This window comes from Manacus candei, unplaced genomic scaffold (assembly GCF_025592945.1).
Source record: "Manacus candei isolate 608988 ecotype Guabito, Panama unplaced genomic scaffold, ASM2559294v1 h1tg000078l, whole genome shotgun sequence".
Classification (NCBI taxonomy): domain Eukaryota; kingdom Metazoa; phylum Chordata; class Aves; order Passeriformes; family Pipridae; genus Manacus; species Manacus candei.
In genome coordinates this window covers 3,177,167-3,189,424 of record NW_026138126.1, presented here as the reverse complement: position 1 = coordinate 3,189,424, position 12,258 = coordinate 3,177,167, and the positions used below count along the sequence as shown (strand labels likewise).

The following is a 12,258-nucleotide window of genomic DNA, read 5'->3' as shown; positions in this document are numbered from 1 at the left end:
TCTAGAATGAGTGTTGTGTTTCCACTGTCCTTCATGATCTCACAACTACCTCAATGTCCCTAAGAACCAAAGGATACACACACAGGGGGAGTGTGGGATAAAGCAGAGGGGAGCTTTCCCAGCAGTTTAACAAACTGATGCACCTTGTGCATGAGTTGTATGTGCACACACACTCTGCAGTCAGCAACCCTCCTGTTTTTAGGGCTAAAGATGAGTACAATACTGCAGTGAAACAATGGGATTTAGGGAGAGATGGACTTTGGCTGATTTCTTTGTAAAAGTTCTACTTTTGCAATTATCCAGTCTTAGAAATGAACCTAGACACTGAAGAAAATTAAAATTTTTAGAGCTTTCAGAACTTGAAAGGCTACCATAAAAAAGAAATATAAAGCCATCAAGAAGAATTACCTTGCACCTAAAAATAGGACAGTATCGTAAAATCCTCCATAAATCAGCTGCAGCATCAGTAAAACACTTGGATCAGCATATAAGGAAAAGGAGATGAGATTGTCCATTTGGGAACTGATAGCTGCTAGATCAGTTTGGCTGAAAAAGTGAAATTTTAGCTGATATACACATAGAATTATGAAAAGTATTACAAGAACTGTGCATTTATTTGTGAGGGTGGAAGAGCATCTTCCTACTCTTCTGTGGATCTAAGTCAGAGGGATATCCAGCAAAAACACTGCAAGACTGATCTTGCAAGACTGGCATAACTTGTTCTACAAAAGGTAAAACTGATCAAGAAATGAGGCTCCTTACTACATAATTTTGCTCTTTTTTCCCTTTATTTTTTAAGTTCTTCTCTCCATCAAGTACTGCTGAATCTTAAAAATGCTTATTAACAAAAGCAACGCAGACAATCCCCCTCAAAAGTGAAAAACAATCTATCAACTAACAAAGGTCATCAACAGACCCTTAACTTTGATACCTGTCCCAAAAACCAGGCTGTGTCCAAACAAACCAGGAGTCACTTTTGATCCCCTTGACCTCACTATAACCTGCTTGTGGGAGGCTCCACCCAGGCAAGGGCTGAGCTTTTAACCCTGGACTTCACAGTTTCACTCATTTCTTTACACCCTGTGCTAATGTTTAGCCCTCATTAGTGCTGGAGCTGCAGCACTGCCCTCTGCCAAACCAGAGATCTGCCAGAATGTGGCACCTGATTGTGTCATGCACACCTTACAAGAGACTCCTGCACCAAATTCCATTGATACCAAGGAGAACTGAACAAAAAACCCACTTGTCTGTCTAATGTTTAATAATGGATTGAAGTACCGAGCGAGAAGAAAGCAAACAATAATAAAACCAGATCCAACAACAATGCAAAGAGCAGAGGAAACATGGGACAGGTGGCAAAAGACTGGAAGTTGATGCAAAGAACACAAAAAAATCGGAGATGGGAGTCTGGTGATTGAAAACTGAGCACTCAGGAAAAAAGAAGAAGGATGTCAGGAACAGCAGAAAGCTCACAGAAAAAAAATTAGATGCAAAACCAAAGAATAAAACAGAGTGAAAAACACCAAATATTTGAGGTTGTGTCCAGCTACAACAAATGAGACTGGAAAAAGCATCTAGTAAAGCAAACTGTGGCCAGGCATGTTAGTCAGGCTGGAAAAGGGAACACTTGTGCAACGTTTGAGAGTCTCTGTCCACTGAAGGAACAACCCTCCAGCAGCCAAGCTCCAGGAATCTCACCATCACTCCTGCTGACTGTGAGCCCAACCAACAGGATGGCATCCCTCAGGAATGGACAGCAGACACAGCCATCAACTACACCAGTGCTCACTCAGGCACTTATTTCAACTTGTTGCCTGTGTCACTGAAGTCTACAAGATCACAACTCTGGAAACATTTCCCTAATTCCAGCTCAAGGCAAGATTGTCTAATCTGACCACCTTCATTAAACACAGCATATTTTTCTGAGCCTTATTTAAGTTTTGGGGAAACATTTTCATTGAAGGCATTAAAAGCCAAGTATTATTGCCCTGAATTATCCATTACCTCACTTGGTAAAATACACTAGTGCCAAATTTTCCATTCAAATGTCCTGCTTCAGCTTTTGGTTCTTGATTCCTAGTTACATTTTTTAAAATGCATATATGTAGAGTTCTCTAGCACTCAATGTTTTTCCTACAAAAGGACCTATGCATGCTGTGTTCCCCTATCAACTGAAGAGAGGTTTTATTTTTGTAGATCAGAAATGCAGATGTTCAATAGTTCTTCAGTTTTTCCCCTTAAGTGCCACTCCAAAACACAAAAAGAATTGTTGTTTGTGCTAGCCAACCTCAGGGGCAGACAGTCACATTTGCTTTCAGTGTGCTTCCATTCCATCAAGTTGTCTGAAGGATGAGGTACAGTAAAAACAGATCTGCCAGGTCCACAAAACTCTCATCAACTTAAAATCAAGCATGACAAAGGAAGGAAAAACCCCTAGCCTTCAAATTTCAGGTATAATACATGTAAGAGAACATGAGATCTTCTCCTTCACTCAAGAGATGAACAGTTAAGAACACACAGTTCTTAAAAACTGAGGAACAGATTTCGTTTTTCTCCAGACAAGCAGACAGAAAGATGGCAAAACAAGGATCTGGAGAAAAAAATGTCAATTTTCTAACCAAGTCAGTCTCAGTAAAGGTGCTCTGAGAAAGTCCAAGCATGTAAGAAGGAAAGCAAACCTTCAGTAATTAATGTCAGAGGCAGTACATCTCCAATCCCAATATCTGGAACTCATACAAACCTGAGTGGTGGTAGGCTGTCAAATCAGTCTGAAAACCAACTGAATCCACAGAACTCCTTCCTGCTGTTTATTCCCAAGTCACAGATATTTCACCCTGCTTGAATAACTACAAAAACCTCGAGAACTGGTTTTCATGGGCTAAATGTCTTTAACATATTTTACTGTCAAGTCATTATCAATAAATGCCCTGTGTGCTGTCAGAAAAACATGTGTACTATTAAACCTCCTCAGCTTCCTTCACAAGCCTTTGAAACCAACAATGCAGGAACAGAAAATACCACCTCAGTGGCTCAGGCAGAGATATCATCAACTCATACACACTATTTAATGTGAGATTTTTAACTTAGATATGTGAGCATTAGTAGCTGTAGCAAACTCTCCTATACCAACCCTATTTCCTACAGCTGGACAAACATCCATTCATGTCAACACAAGCACAGCAGCAGGTGCACCTCCAGCAGCCAGGAGATGTTAGACCTTCCCTGCATCATGGAATGACCCACTGCTGAAAAACTCTAAGGGACCAAGGGCAACAAGAAAAGCTTCTGTAGGTACACTGGTGATAAGGGAAAGGTTAAGGAAAATGTGGGCCCTTCTGGCAGGAAATAGGAGACCTGGTTACTGGGGATATGGAGAAGGCTGAGGGACTCAATGGTGTTTTTGACTCTTCACCAACAAGTGCTCCAGATGCACTGCCTGAGTTACAGAAGGCAAAGGCAGGGACTGGCAGAGTGAAGGACCACCTGCTAGAGGAGAATGGGTTTGAGACCATCCAAGGAACCTGAAGGTGCACAAGACCATGGAACCTGATAACATGCATCTGTGGGTCCTGAGGGAACTGGCAGAAGAAGTGGCTAAGCCAATCTTCATTCACCAAGACGTCAGGGCCATCTGGTAAAATTCCCACTGACTGTAAAAGGGGAAAACATAACCTTCATTTTTGAAAAGGGGAAAAAAGGAAGACCTGGTAAGATCATGGAGCAGATCCTCCTGGAAACTGTGCTAAAGCACATGGGAAATAAGGAGGTGATTGTTGACAGCCAGCATGGCTTCACTTACACCTGCCAAATTTGGTGGCCTTCTGTGATTGGGTGATAGTGTTGGTGGATGAGGGAAGAGTGACTGACATCATCTACCTGGACTTGTGCACAACATTTGACAGGAGATCCTTGTCTCTAAACTGAAGAGACATGACAGAGGGAACACTCCCTGGATAAGGAATTGGCTGGCTGGCACACCCACAGTGGGGGTCAACAGCTCAATGCCCAAGTGGAGACCGAGTTTGGGACCAGCACTGTTTAACATCTTTGTCAGTGACGTGGACAGTGGGATTGAGGGAAGCCACAAGAAGTTTGCCAATGACATCAAGCTGTGTAGTGCAGCTGATGCACTGGAGGGAAGGGATGGGGCACCCAGAGGGACCAGGACAAGCTGGACAGGTGGGCCCCTGCAAACCTTACAAAATTCTACAAGGCCAAGTGCAACTCCTGTGTCTGGGTCAGGGCAATCCCAAGCACAAACACAGGCTGAAGAGGGAATGGACTGAGAGCAGCCCTGAGAGGGACTTGGGCATACTGGTGGATGAGAAGCTCATATCACCTGGCCACGGGCACTCACAGCCCAGAAAGCCCCTCCTGGGCTCATCCCCACAGGGTGGGGTAGCAGGTGAAGGGGGGATTCTGACCCCCTGACCCACTCAGGTGAGAGCCCACCTGGAATCCTGCATCCAGCTCTGGGGCCCAACATCAGGAGGATGTGGAGCTGCTGGAGCAAGTCCAGAGGAGGCCACAGAGATGGTCCAAGGGCTGGAGCCCCTCTGCTCTGGAGCCAGGCTGGGAGAGCTGGGGGGGTTCACCTGGGGAAGAGAAGGCTCCAGGGAGAGCTGAGAGCCCCTTCCAGGGCCTAAAGGGGCTCCAGGAGAGCTGGAGAAGGACTTGGGACAAGGGGGAATAGCTTCAAACTGACAGAGGGCAAATTTAGATTAGATATTAGGAAGAAATTCTTGACTGTGAGGGTGGTGAGGCACTGGCACAGGTTGCTTCATGGATCTGTGGACACTCCATCCCTGGCAACATTCAAGGCCAGACTGGATAAGGGTTGGAGAACCCTGATCTAGTGGAAGGTATCCCTGCACACTGTGGGGGTGTTGGAACTCTTCAAAGGTCACTTCCAACCCAAAACACTCTAAGATTCTATGAAAATAGGAAGAAACACCTGCAGGAGTGTGTTTCTCTGCAGAGTTCTCAGGCTCACAGAGTAAAGCCCATGGCAAAGCAGTGACAAAGGCCAAGAAAGCAGTCATCTTCTTCACCAGAGATCATTGTCTCTCCTTATGCTACCATAAGGGCACAGGATAATTCAGATTGGAGGTCTCTAGTCCAGCCTCCTGCTCTAAGTAAGGGCAGTTCTGACCTGAAGTCAGGCCAGGTTAATCAGGTTATCCAGCCTGGTCTTAAAACCCAAGGATGGAGGCTGAGCAGTCTCCCAGGGTAATCTCTTCTACTGCTTGACTGCCCTTATGGCAGGGAAAAAACCCACCCCCACCACAAAAACTCAACCTTTCCCCTATTTCCAGCCTAAACATCTCATTCCACCTCTCACCTTTTGTCTCTTGTCCTTCCAACACACACCACTCCAGTGAGCCTGGGTCTGTCTCTCTAATGACCTTCTCACAGACCCTGAGAAGCTCCAAATGTGCCTCTCTGAAGCCTTCTTTTCTCTAGGTTGAACAAACCCAGTTCCTTCAGCCTCTCCTCAAACCACATGCAACCCAGATCACCAAACATCTTGGTGACTCACATTAATCTTTAAATTCTAGAAGGAGCACGGGCCCCACGTCATGAAAACAACTTTCAACACCTCACCAGAACTGCTGTAGCCAGGTTATGGAGAGGAGAATTTATTTCTAGAGCTAAGAACTACAGTGTTTCAAACACCTTCTTTTTAAATTTACTCCAAATTACAGTGAGAAATGCAATAGTGCCTGATTACATGGAAAACTACATTAGAGGCAGGGAAAAAAACAAAGTACTGAGGAACTTCCTGGCAAGTAAGCCCTTGCCTGGATCTCAGAAGCACTCTTCAACAGAAGCATACAAGTTGAAAACTTTAACTCATTATAATGAGAGAAAAAGTGTACCACCCCTGTGAACAATGAATGAGTGATAAAAAGGAGAAAAGCAATTAGGGTGTTAACTGAGTGAATATACTCAGAGAGGTAATTTCTCACCTTTTAAGCCTGATCAGGTTTATCTGAGAGACAAGAAAAATGTAAGTTCAAAGTTAGGTTTAATTATGCTTATGGGAACAGTGCAGGCCACTAAAGTGTTCTTGGGGTCTTTTTCAACTTAATTATTTTATTTGCATCATGAAGAGCAGAATAATCATGATAAATACAACATATTAAGAGATACGGGCAATTTGCAGGACCATAAAATTCCAAAGGTGTTCATAAGAACACAAGATTCTCTTTCAATAGCTACAAAGAGACTGAAAGCAAAGACCAAGATGCCACTCCATGAGCTGATCTGCAAAAAGACCCCCACAAGCCAAGTCCAGCCACACTTCATGTCAGAAAGAACAAGCAACGTGACTGGATCATTTCTGGCCACACCACACAAGTGATGTCATAAATGGTGAATATAAATGACACTGGGAAAAGAGAAACTTCTGCCTCCTTTTTAAAACTTTGGTAAGTTGCTGTTTATGAAGTAAAACATCAGATGTTCTCATTCATGTTCAAACTCTTTTTTTTTGTCTCCCATGGCATGAGTTAGCAGGTTATTTCCACAGCTGGATGGGAAGGTAGAATCCCTTGAATAGTTAAGATTAAATAAAATTTTCCTACATCACATTTAAAGCATAAAGCTTAAGTGTTTGCAGAGCATGTGTTATTTCATTTTCCAAGCCCCTGTGGCATTAACAGAAATAAGTTACCCTCTGCAAAATTAGGTAATTTTACAATTTTAGATCAGGAACTTCACATAAAGCAAATGTCACAAGTCCAAAATGGAAAAAACTAGCTTATTTTCACATGACAGAAAGAAGAAAACCCCGAGGGAGCCCAAACACTTTGCAATGTAGGTAAAATATTTATAAAGAACTCCCAAAAAGCATTAACAAAAGTTATTAAAGCATTTAGATAGCTCTATCTTGTAAATGAAATAGTTCTTTATGGTGTTTGGGTGTGAATTATCAGGACATGCCTGTCAGCCTAACTTTCCACCCACTAATCTATCTGAAGTCACCATGGGGAAAAAAAAGGGGTTTGTTTCTAGAGAGAGTAGTGAGTGCTGCCTTTTCCCTCAAAGTAACAACACACCTTCCTTTCTCCAAAAGCATCACACGAGTGTGGCACAGGAATGACACTGATTCCTCTGCAAGGAACTGCTTCAGTTCACACACCTTCTGTGCACCTCATACAGTCACAGAATGCACTGAGTTGGAAGGAACCCATCAGGATCATCCAGTCCAACTCCTGGTGCTGTGCAGGACACCCCAACAACCACACCATGTGACTGAGAGAACTGTCCAAATGGTTCTTGAACTCAGACAGCCTTGGTGCTGTGACCACTGTTCTGGGGAGCCTCTTCAGTGCCCAACCACCCTCCGGGTGAAAACCTTCTCCTGATATCCAACCTAAACCTCCTCCAACTCAGCTCCAGCCACTTCCTCAGGTCCTGTCACTGGTCATGAGAATGAAGAGATTCATACTTGGCCCTCTGCTGCCCCTTTGGGGGACAGATGTTGAAGGACACGATGAGATCTCCCCTCAATCTCTCTTCTCCAGGCTGAACAAACCAAGTGACCTCAGCAACTCCTGACAGGGCTTCCCCTCCAGACCCTTCACCCTTGTAGCTCTCCTTTGGATACTCTCTAATAACTTAATATCTTTTTTATATTGTGATACCCAAAACTGACCCCAGGACTCAAAATGTACTCTGCCACACCAGTGCAGAGCAGGGTGGGACAATCCCCTCCCTCGCCCAGCCAGCAATGCTGGGCCTGATGCCCCCAGGACATGGTTGGCCCTCCTGGCTACCAGGGCACTGCTGACTCATGGCCAACTGGCCATCAACCAGGACCCCCAGGCCCCTTTCCACAGCTTCTAATTTGATTTAAGGCAGTTACATACAGTAAACCTGTTATGATCATAAACTGTAAGTTTAATGACCTCATAAAGTGAAGCAAAGTTGCAGGCACCTCCTGAAAGGGAAATGTGAAAACATCCATCAAATTTTAGCCCTGGGAAAAAGATGTATCACTGTTCAGCTATTGAAAAGATAAAGCAATTTGTTCTCCATACAAGGAGATCCTGTTGGCTAGAGTGCAGCTTCACCAGCAAATTATAGACAAGCAAATTACTACTTGTGTATTAGTGGCAAGTTAATGAGAAAAGCATTTGGGTTTACATAAATTTATAGGGCTGACATGAAGCTGCTGGTTCTCTTTGATACTCCACTGCCACCTGTGTGAAGTGTCAGTTTTAAGACGTGATCCAGCTAGAACACCAAAGAACAAAGACTTCAGAGAAAGTTTCTAAGAGCATTCAGTAACCACTTTATACAGCAGTAAAAGTAATAATTGTGCCTACCATTCCAAAATCCTGGTTTTCAATAATTAACCTCACAATGACAGTCCCCAAAACCTTTATCACAACGTCACTAAATCTCTGCAACGAAGTCGATCAAACTTCACACAGCTGGGGAGAAGTTACTCTCTCCTCCTCTTCATCAGCTCCACACTTATCAGCTGATCTCCTCTCACCATGAGGGGCAATACCAAGACCAGGATCTGTTCCTATGAAACTTCACAGTACAAAACTTCTTTGGAAAGTGGCACTAGGATCCTTCACCCCCCTTCTCTGCAGTAGAGGACCCCCTTAATCCAACAACCTTCTTCTGTCAAGATACAGCTGGCCATCACTCCACTACAAAGAGGTAGGGGAACAGTTTCACCAGCTCACTAGAGAAAAAGGAGAGACAAGTGAATGGAAAAAATTCAAGGAACAATTAGAATGAAAAAAATAAAGTAGTTATGAGCATATTAGAGGAACTGCTTGTAGCTTTGAAGAAAGTTATCACAGAAAGACCATCCATTAAAACAGTTTGAAGTCTTAAAGGACATTAGCAGAACGATTACTGGGAGGCAGAACTGACAGCTCAGCAGTGATTTAAGACATTCAATAGTCTAAGAGAGGTATCAACTTAGAAGGTAAAGATAACTAATATACCGTTGAAAAGAGAAAAACCAATTAGTGAATTGAAACAAAGGGGTGTCATGGTAAAAGAAACAGGTTAAAAAAGCTCTGCATTAGTAAAATGAGAGGAGGCAGACAGCACAAAACCCAGAACTTTTCAAGGGCAGAAGGTTTGCTGCAGTAATCAAATGGGTAAGACAAGAGAACAGACAAGAAAAGCTACTGTTCAAACACACTACACAGTCTGAAAGAATGGCTGAAACCTCATTCTAGGTGCTCGTGTCTACTGTGTGTCAAAGAATAATTAGCTTCCCACCTCACAGTGAAGTATGATTGAGACAGCTCTGTTGTACAGATCAATCAAGATTAAGGAACATTAAGAGCTTTGCTGTAACCACACTTGGTTTGTGAACATGAACATTTAGCTATCAAATACTTCAGACATGAGAAGACCAATACGAAGCAGAAGGTCAAAGAATATTTTAGCAAAATATTTTGCTATCAGCAGCAAAATATTTACTTCATATATTCAAATGAGAATACCTACATTCACCTACAACAATGGAAAACCAAAACAAATGGAAGTGTTTAAGAATGATGAGAAAACAGCCACCTGAGAAGACCCTTACCATGACAGACTGCAAACAAGGCGAGGAGAAAGACAACAGAATTCACCAAGTTTCAGCAGAAAGATGCCAATTCCAGAAAATGCATGTATTTCCACTGTTACACGAAGAACACATGCCTCAAAAATGGAACTGGAGGAAAGAAAACTAACAACAGCCAGTGATACCAGAAGAGCAGGAGACAACAGTTCCAAAGCCAGCTCATCTCGCTTAAATGTTACAAAAGATTGTATCACATTCCTATTGCAAGAAGAAACAGAACAAAAGGGATGAAGGTGACAACTCGGGAAGGAGATGCAAATATAAACTGAAAGGATTAGAAGGTGAGGGAAGTCACTGGAGGCAGAAAAGGGTCTGAAGAGAAAAAGATCAGATGAAAAAGCAAGGATGGGATCACACTCCCCCCCATCATCACAGACAAGACCCTGCAGAAACAGAGGTAAGTTGGCATCAAAAGATGCAATAAGTACTGGTAACTTGGAATTCACTGGTGAACCTAATGTTCCCCAGCAGAATGGGGAGGCAAAGTGAAGGGCTTCTACGACATAAGATAACTATTCCCAAGCTTCTGGTTCTAAAAGAACATAATAACCCATCAAAATTTATTGTAAGGTCATTATAATGACACTGTGTAAATACTGTCATTAAGTTTCTCACAAATAGTCATCACATATTTGACTACTGCCATTCTTGAGACCACTTATCATCCCTCCTTGGGCACTGACAGCTCATCCTGAGTCTGGAAGCCAACAGCCCAACACATGCTGCATCACAGGATTTGTCAAATAACTTAAATGCAGTTGTATTGTCAGCTGCTTGTAGGCCTCAACTTCAAGGGCTGCACCTACCACAGATATTTCCTTCCTGTTGTTTAATATAAATATCAGAGCCATAACTGCCACTGATGCACAGATCAAATATAAGAAACAGTCTTGAAAAAGGGGCCTTGCACCTCTTCATTCACCTTCCTTGAGGCATCTCTTCCCCTCTTTCATTACCTGAGAAGAACGAGAAACAGAGACAGCCAGGGCAAACTGGCTTTTGCAGAAACACTGAGGGACATTTGTCATTCCCAAAGGCAAACTACAGATGCCCACTGACAGCTAAAACATCCCTGTACACACCTTGGGGCAGAATACCCAAATCCTGCAGTGGTGCAGCCCAGGTTCTCCTAATCCTCTTCAGAAAAAAAGTCAAACCACTTTACTAACAGATTTTTGAGGTTTTCAGCTCAAAAAAATAACACATCTATTATCATACCTCACCTCGTTTTATATAACCGGTTCTATTATTCTCTCAGCTAGAGAAAGGATTAACACGGGTGTAAGCGAAGGAAAGATTTACAGCGGTGCGAAAGTTGCGGACAATGACTCCTAAAAGCACCTGGACAAGGCGGGGCCCAAAGCGGCTCCGAGCCCCCCCCGGGGCCCGTGCCCGGCACCGGGCCCGCCGTCCGCGCCCAGGGAGCACCGTCCCGCCCCCCGCGGGGGCCACCGCCCAGCGGGAGGCACCTGCGGGCGCAGCCCCGGCCCGGCCCCCGCCCCGCGGACAGCGCGGCGGCCCAGCCGGGCGCTCCCTTTGTCCGGCCGCTCGTCCCGCGGGGGTCGAGGCGGCCGCGGGGAGAGGGCCCTCCCGAGGGCGGGCCCGTGCCCGGGCGCGCCGCTAAGCGCGGACCGCAGGGCCGGGGGGGCCAGGGCTGAGCGCGGGGCCGGAGAGGCCGGCGCGGGCCGGGGAGCGGCGGCCGCAGCTCCCGCCTACCTTCGTTCGCCAGGTCCGCCATTTTACTGCCTCGGCCGCGCCCACAATGCACCGCGCGGCCGGACGGCGCCGCGCACCGCGGGCCCCGCGCGCCGCGCACGCGCAGATGGACGGCGGCGCCGGGGCGGCACCGCGCGTGCGCGGGGGAGGGGGGGGGCGGCGGGGCTGACCCGGCCACATCCGGTCCCCTCACGGTCGGTCCCGGTCCCCTCACGGTCGGTGTCGGTCCCCGCGGCCTCTCTCGGGCAGTCCAGTCGCCCTCCCCGTGTGTCGGGCCGTTACGGGGCCCCCGTGGGCCCGATCGCTGCCCTCGGGTCTCCGTGCTTTTGCTCCCCCCCTCCGTGGTCGCAGGGGCCAGGCGAGCGGGCCGTGAGCTGAACGTGAACGGTTCCCGGTACCGCAGCCCGGCCGGGCTCACGGGGCAGCCATCCCCGTGCAACTGCTGCTCGGGGACGCTGCCGGCCTGAACATTGACTCAGGATTATCCTGAGCTGGAAGGGACCCACAAGGATTATCAGTCCAACTCCTGGCCCTACCCAGACACCCCAACAATCCCACCCTGTCCCTCAGAGTGTTGTCCAAACGCTCCATGAGCTCTGGCAGCCTTGGGGCCGTGACCACTGCTTTTGGGAGCCTATTCAGTGTCTGACCATCCCCTGGGGGAAGAACCTTCCCTTGAGATCCAGCCTAAACCTGCCCTGACACAGCTTCATGCCATTCCCTCAGATCCTGGACCGTACCCTTCTGAGCCTTTTCTCCAGACTAAAGACTCAAACCCTCAGTTATGGGAGGCTGCTGATCCATCCCACACATCAGTATTTGCCATTCTCTGTGACTTCCAGCTCTACAGAACTGTGCACACTGCTGGAAATGTGGGTGTACCAGGGCTTTATATTGCCCAGAGTGACAGTAGAGAGAGTCTGGCTGATGTTACT

General features: G+C 46.1%; 1 protein-coding gene across 3 annotated transcripts in view; it reads right to left on the bottom strand.

Annotated features, from left to right (window-relative positions):
- The window catches only part of RANBP3 (RAN binding protein 3), a 46,497-nt gene extending 35,086 nt beyond the window's left edge, over positions 1-11,411 (bottom strand). For 2 of the 3 annotated variants that reach the window (XM_051810663.1, XM_051810665.1), the window contains exon 1: positions 11,324-11,411. In XM_051810663.1, the coding sequence (XP_051666623.1) occupies positions 11,324-11,345 (22 nt within the window). In that variant the 5' untranslated portion in view covers positions 11,346-11,411. The remainder of the gene's footprint in view (positions 1-11,323) is intronic. The other variant, XM_051810664.1, reaches the window with a different exon arrangement.
- Between the last annotated feature and the right edge of the window lie 847 nt (positions 11,412-12,258).